General features: G+C 46.0%; 1 protein-coding gene across 1 annotated transcript in view; it reads right to left on the reverse strand.

The window, feature by feature from the left end:
- dnal1 (dynein, axonemal, light chain 1) overlaps window positions 1-18,193 on the reverse strand; it is a 50,893-nt gene that overhangs the window by 11,973 nt on the left and 20,727 nt on the right. Inside the window, exon 5 of the mRNA XM_052022863.1 lies at window positions 18,062-18,117. Within this exon, the coding sequence (XP_051878823.1) occupies window positions 18,062-18,117 (56 nt within the window). The remainder of the gene's footprint in view (window positions 1-18,061; window positions 18,118-18,193) is intronic.

Consider the following 18,193-nt stretch of genomic DNA (forward strand, 5'->3'; position numbering starts at 1 on the left):
AAAATAGCTAAAACCTAGCTGACAGGTACAAAAGAAAATTAAGATAACCAAAATAAGCATCTTTAGCAGATGACCAAAAGCTTGGTCAAAGTGGTGGGTTGAATTTGGCATCATAAAAGAAGGAAGAAAAAACAGTAGGGAGTGCAGAGTTTTAGGACAAGAAATCCAGAGTGGAATTAAATATTGTTCTTCATCTCAGGGCACTGGGTTGCAAAGGGTGGAAATTATGTTAACAAAAATCTGTTTGGAAAACATCTGGAGTACTACTTTTAGTTCTGGGCATGACATTTCAGATCTATTGGTCTTGGAAGGGGTGCTATGCAGTCAGCAGACTAATACCAGAGCTGAGGGGTTTAAATTGCAGCAATTGCAATAAACAAGTTTTCACCACCTTCTCTCCGCTGCTTTACCACCACTTAAGTCACTCAGTCTCTTGGTTTCCACCCGATCACAAACATTCCTTCTGCAACCCCACCCCCACAAATTAAACATTGGAATTGGTTTATTATTGTCACTTGTACCGAGGTACAGTGAAAAACTTGTCTTGCATACCGATCGTACAGGTCAATTCATTACACAGTGCGGTTACATTGAGTTAGTACAGATAAAAACAATAACAGTACAGAGTAAAGTGTCATAGCTACAGAGGAAGTGCAGTGCAATAAGGTGCAAGGTCACAACAAGGTAGATCGTTCAATAGTCTTACCACAGTGGGGTAGAAGCTGTCCTTAAGTCTGGTGGTATGTGCCCATGTTGTTTTCCAACTTTTCCCAGTTCTGATGAATGGTCATTGACCTGAAACATTAACCTGTTTTTGCTCCACAGATACTGCCTGGCCTGCTGAGTATTTCAAGCATTTTCTTTTTATTGAATGGACTTAATTTGTATTTCCTTAATTATGAGATGGGCAGCTTATGTGAACCAGGAACTATTCTCAAATTAATTTAGAGATACCAATGGACAGATTAGACGGCTCCTATGTTAACTAAAGAATTGCAGTAAATTCAATGAATGAAATGGTCACTAAATCCATTATTAATGACTTGTTATAGCTGATAGATATCTCCTGTATAAACATGGAACAGGAGTGGACCTCGAAGCTGTGCCGCTATTTAACGATGTGGACTTTTTGGTTGTAATGAGTGTGAAACTGGTAGCATTTGCCTTCCTTGCACCACAAAACTGACAGCCCCCTATACATTAGGCTCATATGGAAAGTCAGAAGTTACAGTATGTAATTTCTTGCTCCTCCACTGGCTGCAGTTTGTAATTTGCTCCAATGTTGCTTCTGGAAATTAGTGATCTGATGAGAACTTCAGGTATTTACAAACTATTCACCAGAGGAGAATAGCCTGAAAATGTTATGCTTTTGTGAATGAGCTATAAAGGTGTATTGAAGCAAAATTAGTGACAATTTGGAATTAGTGGCTCACTGGCTCTAAAATACTAATTTTATTTGGGTAGCTTTATATATTTCAAAAATAAAAACACTTTCATTTTCAAAATTAAGTTTGATTATGATATTTCTATGTTTTTTGCACAGATACGTTCCAGTGATTGTTTTCCATTCACGGCAGATGTCTGAGGCACCAGCATGCAGCATTAGCAATGAGGAACAAGATGGACAAAGGAAGGGGAGCAGTAGATAATGCTAAAGATGTACACTACTAGGCAGCATCAGACTGAAAACTTGCAAAGAGTTCAGAATTAGAATCGGGTTTATTATCACTGACATATGATGTGAAATTTGTTGTTTTGAGGCAGCAGTACAGAGCAAAGACATAAAATTACTATAAATTACAAAATAAATAAATAGTGCAAAAATGGAATAATGAAGTAGTGTTCATGGACTGTTCAGAAATCAGATGGTGGAGGGGAAGAAGCTGTTCCTAAATCGTTGAGTGTGGGCCTTCAGGCTCCTGTACCTCCTTCCTGATGGGAGTAACAAGAAGAGGGCATGTCCCAGATGGTGAGGGTCCTTCGTGATTGATGCCACCTTCTTGAGGCACTGCCTCTTGAAGACTTCCTCGATGGTGAGGAGGGTTGTGCCCATGATAAAGAGCTGGCCGAGTCTACATCCCTCTGCAGCCTCTTTCGATCCTGCTCATTGGAGCCTCCGTACTAGGCTGTGATGCAACCAGTCAGAACCCTCTCCACCATAAATCTATAGAAATTTGCAAGTCTTTGGTGACAAACCAAATCTCCTCAAACCCCTAAGTAGAGCCACTGGTGTGCCTCCTTCATGATTCCATCAATGTGTTGGGTCCAGAATAGATCCTCCAAGATGTTGACGCCCAACATGAACTTGAAGCTGCTCACCCTTTCCATCACTGACCCCTCAATGGGGACTTGTGTGTTCTCCCGACTTCCCCTTCCTGAAGTCCACAATCACAGCCAAAACCCCCTTGTGACGTCAATGACCATATTATTTATATATTATTATATAAATAATATATTATATAGTATATAAAAATAGAAATGTGGAAGTCCAAATATGCCACATCCACTTATTGTCCCTTTCCCATTCTACTAGTTAAATCCCCAAAAAAACTCCAGTTGATTTATTAAACAGGATTTTCCAAGCACAATCCCATGCTAATTTCTCCAATCCTGTTAATGCTTTATGACAAAGATCAGTGGAGTTGTGGATGATGAAAAAGGTCTTCAAAGAATACAGCAGGATATAGATCAGTTACAGATATGGGCAGCAAAATGGCAGATGGAGTTTAATCCTGGCAAGTGTGAGGTGTTGCAATTTGGGATGTCAAATGCAAGAGAAAAGTATACAATTAATGGCAGGAACTTTAACAGCATTGTTGTACAGAGGGATTTCTGGGCCCAAGTCCTTAGCTCCCTGAAAGTGGCCATGCAAGTAGATAGGGTGGTATAGAAGGCATGCGGCATGCTTACCCTCATTGGTTGGGACAGTTAGTATAAGAATCAGGAAGTCATGTTGCAACTTTGGTTAGGCCACATTTGGAGTATTGTGTGCAGTTCTGACCGCCCGTTACAGGAATGATGTGGAGGCTTTGGAAAGGGTACAGAAGAGGTTTACCAGGATGCTGCCTGGATTAGAGGGTATGACCTATTAGGAGAGGTTGAACAAACTTGGTTTGTTTTCCCTGGAGCATCAGAGGCTGACAGGAGACCTGGTAGAGATTTATAAAATTATGAGAGACATAGATAGGGTTAGACAGTCAGTCATTTTTCAAGGGTAGGAATGCCAAATATTAGAGGACATGCATTTAAGGTCAGACGGTGAAAATTTAAAAGAGATGTCCAGAGCAAGTTTTTTTTTTAAACACACAAAGTGGTCGGTGCCTGCAATTGGCTGCTGGGGTAGTGGTGGAAACAGATAATATAGTGGTGTTTAAGATGCTCTTGCAAAGGCACATGAATATGCAGGGATGGTAGGGATATGCATCATGTACAGGCAGAAGAGATTTAGTTTAATTCAGCATTGTGTTTGGCACAGACATTGTAGACTGAAGGGCCTGGTCCTGTGCTCTATTGTCCACGTTCTAATTCTTGCTGACATTGAGTGCAAAGTTGTTATTGCGACACCACTCAACCAGCAGACCTATCAGAAATCTGACAGAAATCTGAATAAAGGAGAGCCATCATTGGATTTTAAAGGCAAACTATGTTTGACTAACTAATTGAGTATTTTGACAGGGAAAGTCAATGAAAGTAATGAATTAGATGTCAAGTATAAGTTCTGGAAGGTGCTCTGCGTAGAAGGCTGGTTAGAAATATTAAAACTCGTGGGATAAAAGGGTCAGAAGAGCATGGATGAAAAACGGGCTGAGACACAAAATGTACAGCATGATCTTTACCAGAAAAACACTATGATGCTGGAGGAACTCAGGCAACACTATGATGCTGCAGGCAGCATCCGTGGAGAAAAGCAGGTGGTCAATGTTTTGGGTCAGGACCCTTCTTCAGGATTGAAGATAGGAAAAGGGGAAGCCCAATATATAGGAGGGAAAAGCAGAGCAGTGATAGGTGGACAAAAGAGGGGAGGCGGGGTGGGCACAGGGAGGTGATAGGTAGATGCAGGTAAGAGATAGCGATAGGCAGATGCAGGTAAGAAATAGTGATAGGCAGGTGCGGGGGAGGAGGGGAGAGCAGATCCACCAGGGGATGGGTCAAAGGTAAAAAGAGAGAGGAAAAAAGGGCTAGGAAAGGGAAGAAGAGAAGAAGCATGGTGGGGGGGGGGGGGGGGGAAATGAGGTTGTGAGGAAGTGGGGTGGGGACAACAAAGTGGGAGAATTCAATATTCATGTTGTTAGGGAGCAAGGTTCCAAGACAGAAAATGAGGTGCTGTTCCTCCAGTTTGCACTTGGAATTCTGGCAGTGGAGGCCAAGGACTGTCATATCAGTGATAGTGTGGGAGGGGGAGTTGAAGTGACTGACAATGGAAAGATGCAGGTTGCGGTTATGGACAGAGCGCAGGTGTTCTGCGAAATGGTCACCTTGTCTGCATTTGGTCTCACCAATGTAGAGGTGGCCACACTTGGAGCACCCAATGCAGTAGATGATATTAAGGGAGGTGTAGATGAATCTGTCTCACCTGAAAGGACTGTTTGGGTCCCTGCAGAAGGGTCCTGACCTGAAGCATTGACCACCATGGATGCTGCCTCCAGCATCATAGTGTTTTTCATCTAGATTCCAGCATCTGCAGTCCTTTGTTTCTCATGATCTTTACCAGCTTTCTTTTCCCCCCAGATAGGAGGAAGGTGGAAGTTGTAATCTGCAGGGGTCAGGGCAACTGCTATTCTTGATAAGTAGTATTGAATTAATTGGATGTGCAAAGGTGACATGAAGCTTGGCGATATGGTAATGGACAGTAATGGATGTGGAAATGGCTACACGTGGCAAATACAATTTAACAGTCTGAAGTTATAATATTCGGCAGAAGAAAGGAGGAGAGAAAGTATACACTAATTAGTACAATTTTACATGGGTTGCAGGAATTGAAAACCTTTGGTGTATTAGTATATTAGTTGGCAGGACAGGTTGAGAAAGCTGGGGGTAAAAAAAAAGGCTTTTGGGATCTGGAATTCACAAGTAGAGTACAAAAGCAAACAGGTTGTAAAACCATTGTGAAACACTGACATGGCCACACCTCAAGTACTGAGCCCAATTCAAGCCATTGCTCCATTGAAAGGATGTGAAAACCCAAGAGAGGGATCAGAAGATATTTACTGAATGGTTCCAGGGATGAGTCATAGTCATAGAGTTATACAGCACGGAAACAGGCTCTTCGGCCCAACTGGTCCATGTCGATCAAGATGACCCATCCAAGCTAGTCCCATTTACCAGCGTTTGGCACATAATCTTCTAAACCTTTCCAATCCATTTACCTATCCTCTGTCTTTTAAAAGTTGTTATTGTACCTGTCTCAACCACTTCCTCTAGCAGCTCATTCCACATACATACCACTCTTTGTATAAAAAAGTTGCCCCTCAAATTCCTATTAAATCTTTCTGCTCTCACCTTAAACACATGTCCCCTAGTTAATGATTCCCCAACCCTGGCAAAAAGACTGCTTTGCATATGGGATTTAATCCAGACAAGTAGAAAGTACATCCTAGATCAGCTATAATTAACTTTCATGTGATTCTATCATATCTATGTCCCTCAATTTTTTTTAAAACCACTGTAAAGTCACCCCTCAGCTTTCTATATTCCAGGGAGAATAAATCCAGCCAATTGAATCTCTCCTTATAAGTGTAGCACTCCATCCCAGGCAACATCCTGCTGCATCTCTTCTGCACTCTCTCTATTGCTATCGTATCCTTCTTGTAGTGTGGCAACAAGAACTGTACACAGCTCAGTCTAACCAATGTTTTGTACCACTGTGCAGTCTAACCAATGTTTTGTACAACTACAGCATGACATCTCATCTCTTACACACAATGCCTCATCCTATGAGGACAAGCAGAGTTTCGCAACACTACGACCACTTTGATCACTTTGCACTAAAATGGACATTTTTAAAATTCTAATTGTGTTCTTTCTTGTAAAAATTATGTTTATGTTTCTCTTGTGAATGCTGCTGCACCTGTACATACATGTACTTGTGCATATGACAATAAACTCTACTTTGGCTTTCACTACCCTATCCACCTGTGTCACCACTTTCCACAAGCTATGGACTTGCATGCAAGGTGTGTCTGTACATCAGCGCTCCTAAAATCCTGCCTACTACTCTAAATGTCCTACCAAAGTTTGAACTCCCAAAATGCAAATACCTCACGCTTGCTTCCTCCAATTTAATCCAGATAAGTGTGAGGTAATGCAATGGAATTTAAGTTCTTCAATGCAAAAATGAGCTCAGCCAAATAAATGAGGCAAAGATGGAAGGGGATCTCTTCCAGGAAAAAATGAATGGCCCTCTGATTATCCTGGTGCAAGATGAAAGTGTCAAGACATTAGAAGCCCAAGGAGAAATGAGCCAGATGGATCCAGCAAACTGAGGAATGCCAGAGTCATAGAGTTACACAGCATGGAAACAGGCCCTTTGGCCCAACTGGTCCATGCCATCCAAGATGCCCAATCCAAGATAGTCCCATTTGCCAGCATTTGGCATATAACCTCTCAACCTTTCCAATCCATGTACCTGTCCAACTGTATTTTAAAAGTTGTTATTGTACCTGCCTCAACCACTTCCTCTGACAGCTCGTTCCACATACACCCTTTGTGTAAAAAAAAGTTGCCCCCAAGTTCCTATTAAATCTTTCCCCTTTCACCTTAAACCTATGCCCTCTAGTTCTCGATTTCTCAACCCTGACAAAAAGACTGAGTGTATTCACCCTATCTATGCCCTCATGATTTTATACACCTCTATAAGATCACCTCTCAGTCTCCTACACTCCAAGGAATAAAGTCCTAGCCTGTCCAACATCCCCCTATAACTTAGTCCTGGCGACATCCTTGTAAATCTTTTCTGTACTCTTTCCAGTTTAATAACATCTTTCCTATAACAGGGCAACCAAAACTGAACACAGTCCTCCAAATGCAGCCTCACCAGTGTCCTCTACAACCACACCATGACCTCCCAACTTTTATACTCAATGCCCTGATTTATGAAGGCCAGTGTGCCAAAAGCCTTCTTCACCATCCTGTCTACCTGTGATTCCACTTTCAGGGAACCACATGCTTGTACTCCAACACTCCACAGAGCCCTACCGTTCATGGTGAAAGTTCTACCTGGATTTGACTTCCCAAAATGGAACATCTTGCACTTATCCAGATTAATCTCCATTTGCCATTCCTCGGCCAACCTACTCAGCTAATCAAGATCCCCCTGCAATTTTTGATAAACTTCTTCATTATCCACTATAACACCTTGTTCATTATCATTTGCAAACTTACTAACCATGCCTTGTACATTCTTATCCAAATCATTAATATAGATGACAAACAACAATGGGCCTAGCACCAACCCGAAGCACACCACTAGTCATGGACCTTCAGTCAAAGAAGCAACCTTCCACCATCACCCTCTGCTTTATATAATCCCCCTGAATTCTATGTGATCTCACCTTCCAGAGCAGCCTACCACTTGGAACCTTATCAAAGGCATTACTGAAGACGTCTACCACCCTGCCTTCATTGACTTTCTTCGTCACATCATCAAAAAGCTCATCGTTCGTAAGACATGATCACACATGCAGAAAGACATGCTGACTACCCTTAATGAACCAGTCTTTCCAGATGCACATTTATCTTATCCCTCTGAATCCCCTCCTGTAACTTGCCTACCACAGATGTTAGACTTATTGGCCTATAGTTAACAGGTTTTTCTTTACCACCCTTCTTAAATAAAGGCATGTGGCGACTTACCGTACCGGCATCGAACCGGCTCCCAACATCACAAATGTCGTTGGAGGCCCCAACCCAAGATGGCACAGGGCCCTCCTTCTCCATCGTTGGGCTAGGAAAGCCCGTGCGCAGGAAGGTCAGGTGACCCGCTCGTGACGTCAGCGCGGGAACTGTAGCATGGGAAGCTTTCAGGTATTAAAGGCGCACCACGCCCCTGTCGTTCATTCGACTTCTGACTTCAAACAATCGACTCTGTGTCTTCATTTCATAGTGTGTAGTTAGCCGCTACATTGGTGACCCCGATGGGCCCAAACGTTTTTGGACCCACGATGTCTGCACAACAAGAGGTACAGGCAGTAGCCCTTAAACTGCCCACCCTCTGGACCCTCCGGCCTCGGGTCTGGTTCAACCAGGCCGAGGCCCAGTTCCAGATTCGCCAGATCACCAAGTACTACTACATGGTGAGTGCCCTCAACCAAGACACCGCAGCCCAGGTCGAGGACTTCATCCAGGCGCCCCCGGAGAAGGAGAAGTACGATAAGTTCAAGCCCCTCCTTCTTGAGACTTTTGGCCTTTCCCGATGCGAACGGGCCTCCCGCCTCCTCCACTTCGATGGGTTGCGTGACAGATCCCCCTCTGCACTCATGAACGAGATGTTGGCCCTGGCAGACGGCCACAAACCCTGCCTGATGTTTGAGCAGGCCCTTCTGGAGCAGTTACTCGATGACATCCACCTGCTCCTGGTGGATGCCGATTTCAGCGACCCCCCGGAAGGTGGCTGCCCGGGCAGATGTCCTTTGGCGGGCAAAAAAGGAGAGCGGGGCGTCTGTCGAGTGCATTGCCACGCCACGTACCCAGCAGCCCAGACCCGGCAATCGAACGCACCCCACCTGCCACCAGGTCTGAGACACTGACCGACCAATGGCGTTTCTACCACCAGCGATGGGGTGCAGACACCCACAGGTGCTGGCCACCATGCAGGTTTCTGGGTAATGCCAGAGCCAGCTGCCGCTGATGACTACGGCGGCTGGCCACCCGGAGCCTCTTGCATATGTAGGACAGATGTCCTGGCCGTCGCTTCCTGGTGGATACCGGAGTCGAAGTCAGTGTCATGCCCCCCAACAGCCACGAGACTTGCAACTGCACACCAGGACCTGCCCTCAGAGCCGCCAATGGCAGCGCCATCCGGACCTTTGGCACCCGTTTGGTGCACCTCCAGTTCGGCACCTGCAACTGTACTTGGAAATTCACCCTGGCCGCTGTTGCGCAACCACTCCTCAGGGCAGAATTCCTTCGCGCCAACAGTCTGCTGGTTGACCTGCGGGGTAAGAGTTTGGTACATGCTAGGACCTTCCAAACGTTCTCGTTGGGTGAGGCCAAGCTACCGGCCCCACACCTCGACTCCGTCACCATGTCGACCGACGAGTTCGCCAGGGTCCTGGCAGATTTCCCGTCGGTACTAACACCCCAGTTCTCCACCACCTTGCCCAAGCACGGCGTCCAGCATCACATCCCCACCCAGGGTCCTCCCCTCCACACCCGCACCCAACAGCTACCCCCGGACAAGCTCCGCCTCGCAAAAGAGGAATTCAAAAGGATGGAGGAGTTGGGGATCATCCGCAGGTCAGACAGCCCATGGGCCTCTCCGCTACACATGGTCCCCAAGGCAGCTGGAGGCTGGCGACCCTGCGGCGATTACCAACGCCTGAATGACATAACTACCTCGGACCGGTACCCCGTGCCGCATATTCAGGACTTCGCTGCCAACCTGCACGGGTGGTCCATTTTCTCCCCCAAGGTCGACCTCGTCCGTGGCTATCACCAGATCCCGGTGCATCAGGACGACATTCCAAAGACGGCGCTGATCACACCTTTCGGCCTCTTTGAATTCGTCCGGATGCCCTTTGGCGTCAAGAACGCTGCTCAGTCCTTCCAACGACTGATGGATGTGGTTGGGCGTGACCTTAACTTCGTCTTCATATACCTCGATGACATCTTGATTGCCAGCAGCAGCTGCCAGAAACATTTCACGCACCTCCGCCAACTCTTTTCTCGCCCGAGGGATTTCGGCCTGACCATAAACCCAGCCAAATGCCAGTTCGGGCTTGAGACAATCGATTTCCTGGGCCATCAGATCGACAAACACGGCGCCACGCCCCTGCCTGCGAAGGTTGACGTCATCCGCCATTTCGCCAGACCCCCCTCCATCAAGGGCCTGCAGGAATTCCTCGGTATGGTAAGCTTTTATCACCGGTTCATACCATCCACGGCCCGCATCATACGCCCGTTGTTTGCTCTCCTGTCGGGTAGAAGCAAGGACATTGTTTGGTCCGAGGAGGCTCACACCACGTTCGTCAAAACCAAGCAGGCCTTGGCGGACGTGGTCATGTTGGTGCATCCTCATACGGACGTCCCGGCTGCCCTCACGGTTGACGCCTCCAGTACAGCGGTCGGAGGCATTCTAGAGCAGCTTATTGAAGGGCGTTGCCAACTGCTGGCGTTCTTCAGCAGACACCTTCGACCACCAGAGCTCAAATATAGCGCCTTTGACCGCGAGCTGTTGGCGTTGTACCTGTCCATCAGACACTTCCGATACTTCTTGGAGGGCAGGCCGTTTACAGCTTTCACCGACCACAAGCCATTGACCTTCGCCTTCAACAAGGTCTTAGATCCCTGGTCAGCACGGCAACAGTGGCACTTGTTGTACATCTCAGAGTACACCACTGACGTCCACCATCTGTCCGGGAAAGAGAACGTGGTCGCGGATGCACTGTCATAGCCCACCATCCAAGTTTTGTCCCAGAGGGTGGATTTCGGCGCCTTGGCGGAGGCACAGTGAATGGACATGGAGATGCCCAGCTATCGCACTGCAGTCTCGGGCCTGCAACCACAAGACCTACTGGTAGGCCCCGGTGAGCGCACCCTGCTCTGTGATATCTCCACAGGTAGACCCCGCCCCATCGTCCCAGCTGCTTGGCGTCGACGAGTGTTTGATTCCATCCATGGCCTGGCACACCCATCCATCTGGACTACTGTCCAGATGGTGTCCGACAAGTTCGACTGGCATGGTCTGCGTAAACAGGTTTCCGAATGGGCCCAGTCCTGCACACACTGCCAAACCTCAAAAGTACAGCAGCATGTCAAGGCCCCCCTGCAGGACTTTCAACCTACCTGCCGGAGGTTCGACCATATCCATGTCCACCTGGTCGGCCCCCTCCCAGTCTCCCGACGAGTGCGGTACCTCCTCACGATTGTCGACCGTTTTACCCGCTGGCCTGAAGCCATTCCCCTTGTAGACACCTCCACCCAGTCCTGTGCACGGGCCCTTTTGTCAACTTGGGTGGCCCGTTTTGGTGTCCTGGCACATATCACCTCAGATGGGTGCTCAATTCACCTCCGGCCTGTGGTCTGCCATTGCTGACTTGTGGGGTTCCCGGATCCACCTCACCACCGCTTATCATCCGCAATCCAATGGGCTGGTGGAGAGGTTCCATCGACACCTGAAGTCAGTGCTCATGGCTCGCCTTAAGGGCCCCAACTGGGTGGACAAACTCCCCTGGGTCCTGCTGGGGATACATACTGCGCCAGAAGAGGACCTACATGCCTCATCTGCGGAGATGGTCTACGAAACGCCCTTCGTTGTCCCAGGCGAGTTCCTACCAGCCCCTCGGGGGCCAGAGGAAGAACCTGCTGCGACACTCGACTGGCTGCGTGAGTGGCTTGGAAACCTGGCCCTGGTACCCACCCACACGGATAGGCCCCGACACGTATGCCGACTTCCCTGAGACTGTAAGTTTGTCTTTGTCAGGAGGGGCACGCACTGAACACCGCTGCAGCAGCCGTATGAAGGGCCATTCTGGGTTGTCAAGAACAATGGGTCTACGTTTGTGCTGGAGATTGGGGGGTGCGAGGAGGTTTTTACAATTGACCGACTGAAGCCGGCTCATTTAGACTTGGACCAACCCATAGTGGTCCAGCGAGCACGACACAGGGGCAGGCTACCCAAGTCAGTTTATTTAAATCTGGTTTTCGGGTTTTCGCAATGGTATCACTGGTTCTGGTGGGGGGGGGGGATCAAACCGGCTCCCAACATCGCGAATGTCGTCGGAGGCACCAACCCAAGATGGCGTGGGGCCCTCCTTCTCCATCGTTGGGCTAGGAAAGTCTGTGCACGGGAAGGTCAGGTGACCCGTGCGTGACATCAGCGTGGGAACTGCAGCACGGGAAGCTTCCGGGTATTAAAGGCGCACTGCGCCCCTGTCGTTCATTCGACTTCTGACTTCAAACAATCGACTCTGTGTCTTCATTTCATAGTGTGTAGCTAGCCGCTACAGGCACAACATTTGCTACCATCCAGTCTACCAGCACCTCACCCGTGGCTAACGATGATGCAAACATCTCAGCCAGGGTTCCCACAATTTCCTCTCTAGCCTATCACAGTATTCTTGGAAATATATGGTCACACCCTCAAGATCTGTCTTCCTTTATACCTTTTAAGACATCTAGCACCTCCTCTACTGTAATGTGGACTATCTCCAAGAACTCCCCACTTATTTTTTCCTAATTCCAAAGTCTTCATGTTTCTCCCTGGTAAAACAGAGAAGAAATATTCATTGAGGACCTTGCCCATCTCCTGCAGCTCCACATAAAGATGTCCCCTTTGGTCTCTGAGGGGCCCTATACTCTCTATAGTTACTCTTCTTCCCTTAATATACTTTTAAAATCTCTTGATTTTTCTTAATCTTCTCTGCCAAATCTATCTCATGCCCCCTTTTTGCCCTCCTGATTTCATTCTTGAATAAACCTGCATCCCCTATACTCCTCCAGGGATTGGCGAGATCCCACCAGCCTGTACCTGACCCATGCCACCTTATTTTTTCTTGGAAAGGGCTTCAATATCCCTCATCATCCATCGTTCTCTACTCCTACCAGTCTTGCCCTTCACTCCAACAGTAACATGCAGACCTTGAGCTCTCACTATTTCACCTTTAAAAGCCCCCCACTTGCCTATGGTCCCATTGTCCTCAAACAACCTACTCCAATCAACCTTTGCAAGCTCCCGTCTCATACCGTCAAAATTCACCTTGCCTAAATTTAGAACTTGAACCTGTGGACCAGTTCTGTCCCTTTCCATAACTAGTTTAAAACTAATAGAATTACGGTCACTAGGTTCAAAGTGCTCCCCCACTGTCCAAGAGTAAGTCAAGCTTTGCCATCTCTCTAGTAGTGCCCTCAGTATATTGCTTTCCTGAATGCACTTAACAAATTCCACCCCATCTCATCCCTTAGCAGTACAAGTTTGTTAGTAAAGTTAAAATACCCTACTATGACAAGCTTATTATTCTTTCAACTCTTCACAATCTCCCTGCATATTTGTTCCTCTAACTCCCATTGACTATTTTGAGGCCTATAGTACAACCTCAACAAGATGATCATCCACTTCTTATTTCTCAGCTCCACCCATAAAGCCTCACTCGACGATTCTTAGGTAATTTCATCTCAAACTACCGCTGTGGCATTCCCCTTTATCAAAAATGCAACCTCCCTTCCTCTTTCCTCCAGCAGGAGGATTGACTGTAGAATCTCGAGAAATATTAGTTGCTCAGTCTCCTTATTCACAGTGGGAGTTCCTACCTTAGGGACCCCATACATTAAAAATGACAGTGACCATTTGATTGCAGTCAGATGAGAAACTCTGAAACATTTCCCATCTTATCAAAGGTCTTAACAGCTGACAGAAGGACTTGTTGTCACTATGGTAAGAGATAACCAGAGGCCTAGTTTTAAAACAATAAAGTACCTAGATGGGAATTCTGGGTCATGATGCCCACGTGAGAAAACAGTCAGGAGCAATCAATTCCATGCTCTTCCATGTCTGATTGGCTCATCTATAGTTTAAGGAGCCCCAACATTCTAAAAGATTGATGTAAAAGCAAATACATCAAGTACATTGCAGCAATAACCTGAGAACAAGTCCAGAACTCAGAAGTCTATGACCCATTGAAGTAAGCCTGGCCAGTTCATGTCACATGGGGAGTATCTGAGATCTCCTAGTTTATGCTTTTTACTTCCTGGTCTGCCATCTGTGAGAATTCTTTAATGAGACTAAACATCACCGGGGGATCCCCCAAACTGATATTAGAAACATGCCGATGCCAAAGGGATTTCTAAATCTTTACAAGCAGATCCTTAAGGTCACTGCCGAGCACCGTCACTTCACCACTGTGTGCCAAATCCTAGCTTTTAAATCTAATGCTGATCTTTGACAATTCCTTTCCCCCAAATCTCTTAATACTTTTATTTAACAAAAATCTATCAATATCAAATATAAAATTAATCATTAACTCAACATCAAATGCTCTTTGCAGAAGGGCATTCCAATTTTCTGTCATCCCTCGCACACTAAAAGGCAGGATTCTAATTTTTAAGATTGTGACACCTAATGCTAGGATTCCCCAAAGAGTGGAAATAGCATCTCCTCAACATTCATATCAGTCCCTAATATATAAAAAATCATCAATCTGAAATGCTACTTCCATTTCCCTCTCCACCGATGATGCTCGATTTGCTGAGTATTTCCCCCATTTTCTTTATTTAGGGTATTGACAATGCTTTCACTTCCTTTTAAAATTTTGGACTGCAAACAATCTGCTCTCGAAGATTTTCAGTCTTTAATCCAATTATTTTATTCATTACAGTTATTCTGTTTATGCGATTTGTTTTGAATCCTTGTCCTTGAATCTGTATTGTTTCCATTGGGATGTCTGGCATGCTATCCTCTTTTTCCACCACAGTAGTTATTTAATGCAAGGATCTTGTTCCTCAAGGCTATTAACACTGCCCAGTAACAGATTTGATCACCATACCCAAAGCTGGAATCATAATAGCTCTTTTGACTTTCTCCCTCGTAAACACTGCACTGAACTTAATTTTATTATGAATACTAATACAGGCAATGAGGCTGCCAACTAAATTTACTTGTTACACCTTACTACATTTAATATGGCCTGCTCACATATTGAATTGGAACATGACACTGAAGTTAATCTATTTCAGATTAAAGTTCACACACTACAAGGCTGTTAACTAAATCTAGTTCATAGTTTGTTACTAAATCTCATGTGACTTTCTCCTTTATTGGTTCTAAGGTATTATGTTACAGAAACATAATGAAGTAGTTCCCTACTTTATACATGTGGACCAAATGAATCCATGTAAAGACTGAACTTTCCACAAAATATCTTTGGACCCTCTCCTCCAAAGTTCTCCTTCCCTACACCTCCCTTCCATGATCCCTCATCAAACAGATATACAATTCCCCTCTCCCCAACCTTTTCTCCTCCTCCCCCACATGCGGTACCCTCTCAACCACAACATACACCACTTTCTCCTGAGGAACTATCCCAATAACTCCAAACATTCCTATACCACTTGCACTGTCCCCAAACTCCAACCCTTCATCCCTACACATTGCACTTTCTCTGCCTTCTCCACATACCTCCACTAACAGATACAATACTCTCATCCCCACCGTCCTTCTTCCCTGTATATATTACGCCCTTCTCCTTTGGCCTCGACTTCTCATTCCTGAGGCTTCACACCCTCTTCCTGACAGGAAACTCAACACTTGCCCAGACACAATGATCTCTCTCCTACCAACAAACATCGATTCTCTCCAACTTTGACTCTGGCTACTCTGCTCTTTCCTTCCTAAGGGCCATTATACACATCCCTGACCTGGGTCCCTCATTCCTCACACATTATGTATTCCCAAAATCCCAGCAATGGTGTTCATTCATCTGACTGCACTTTCTCTACCTTCTCCACATACCTCCACTAACAGATACAATACTCTCATCCCCACCGTCCCTCTTCCCTGTATACATTACGCCCTTCTCCTTTGGCCTCGACTTCTCATTCCTGAGGCTTCACACCCTCAGGCACAGTGCCCCTCACCCCTTTAAGTGCACATCCTCTAGATGCCCTGGACCCCTCTTCTCTTCATCTCTGACCCTAATCCATAGAATACAGCACAATACAGGCCCTTTAGCCCACCATGTTGTGCCAACCTTCAAACCACACCTAAGACTATCTAACCCCTTACTCCCACATATCTCTTTATGTTAAATTCATCCATATGCTTACCTAAAAATCTCTTGAACTTGACCAATGTATCAGCCTCCACCACCACCCCAGATAGCGCATTCCATGCACCAACCACTCTCTGGGTGAAAAACCTCCCTCTGATGTCTCCCTTGAACTTCTCCTCCTCCCCCCCCATTACCTTAAAGCCATGCCCTCTTGTACTGAGCATTAGTGGCCTGGGAAAGAGGTGCTGGCTGTCCACTCTATCTACTCCTCTTAATATTTTGTATACCTCTATCATGTCTCCCCTCATCCTCCTCCTCTCCAATGAGTAAAGCCCTAGCTCCTTTAGTCTCTCCTCATAATCCATACTCTCTAATCCAGGCAGCATCCTGGTAAATTTCCTCTGCACCCTTTCCAACACCTCCACATCCTTCCTAATGAGGCGACCAGAACCGGACACAGTACTCTAAGTGTGGTCTAACCAGAGTTTTGTAAAGCTGCATCATTACTTCGGGGCTCTTAAACTCGATCCCATGGCTTATGAAAGCTAACATCCCATAAGCTTTCTTAACTACCCTATCCACCTGTGTGGCAACTTTCAGTGATCTGTGGATATGAACCCCCAGATCCTTCTGCTCCTCTACACTGCCCAAAATCTTGCTATTTACCTTGTACTCCGCCTTGGAGTTTGTCCTTCCAAAGTGTACCATCTCACAATTCTCCAGATTGAACTCCATCTGCCACTTGTCAGCCCAACTCTGCATCCTATCAATATCCCTCTGTAAGCTTTGACAGCCCTCCACACTATCCACAACATCACTGGTCTTTGTGTCATCTGCAAACTTGCTAACCCAGCCTTCCACCCCCTCATCTAAGTCATTAATAAATATCACAAAAAGTAGAGGTCCCAGTACCGATCCTTATGGGACACCACTAGTCACAGCCCTCCAATCTGAATGCACTCCCTCCACCACAACCCTTTGTTTCCTACAGGCAAGCCAATTCTGAATCCACACGGCCAAGCTTCCCTGGATCCCTTGGCCTCTGACTTTCTGAAGAAGCCTACCATGCGGAACTTTGTCAAACGCCTTACTAAAATCCATGTAGACCATATCTACTGCACTACCCTCATCAATCTTCCTCGTCACCTCCTCAAAGAACCCTATCAGGCTAGTGAGGCAAGATCTTCCCTTCACAAATCCATACAGGCTGTCCTTAATCAGTCCATGATTCTCTAAATGCTCATAGATCCTATCTCTTAGAATCCTTTCTAGCAGCTTACCCGCCACAGACGCAAGGCTCACTGGTCTGTAATTCCCTGGACTATCCCTACTACCTTTTTTGAATAAGGGGACAACATTCGCCACCCTCCAATCTTCCGGTACCATCCCCGTTGACAACGAGGACTCAAATATCCTAGCCAACGGTTCAGCAATCTCCTCCCTCGCCTCATGAAGTAGCCTGGGAATATTCCATCAGGCCTCAGGGACTTATCTGTCCTAATATTTTCTAACAGCTCGAATACATCCTCTCTCTTCATATCTACATACTCTAGAACATTACCCTTACCAACACCTTCCTCAGCATCATCAAGAATCCTCTCCTTGATGAATACTGAAGAGAAGTATTCATTGAGAACCTCACCCACTTCCACAGCTTCCAAGCACAGCTTCCCACCTTTGTCTTTAATCGGACCTACCTTTACTCTAGCCATCCTTCTGTTCTTCACGTACGAGTAAAAAGCCTTGGGATTCTCCTTAACCCTACTCGCCAACTTTGACCTCCACCCATCTTCCTCGAGATTTCCTGTCCCTGAGTAGGAACTCATTCTGATCTCTATCCTTCCAAAGTCAGACCTGTTAAAGCAAAGCTTTCAATCAACATGCTTCTCCTCTTGGTGGTTTCTTGTCTGCATCAGGAGCACCGCCATTGCCGTCCTCTTTCTGCCCTGTTGATAGGTTATTCCTCAAACCAATAAGTTCCTGCTACCCTATCTAAAATCAGCAAGCTCAAAAAATCTACTGGAGACCTTTCTGCTCTGTAAGGCACTGCACTCTTTAATCAAATTTAATGCATCATTGCAGAAAGTATAGATTTTAATAATGGAGTTTAGAATCAAAGAGTGAACCTGTTATTAACTTACCAGACCATTCAAATTCTTTATGTTATTTCTTCCTAGAGATAGAATTTTCAACTTCTCTGGGAAACAAGAGAAAAAACACAATATTTCACTATTAAATTACATTAAAAAGTAATCAGCAGGAAAACATCAGCG

Source organism: Pristis pectinata, chromosome 1 (genome assembly GCF_009764475.1).
Source record: "Pristis pectinata isolate sPriPec2 chromosome 1, sPriPec2.1.pri, whole genome shotgun sequence".
Classification (NCBI taxonomy): domain Eukaryota; kingdom Metazoa; phylum Chordata; class Chondrichthyes; order Rhinopristiformes; family Pristidae; genus Pristis; species Pristis pectinata.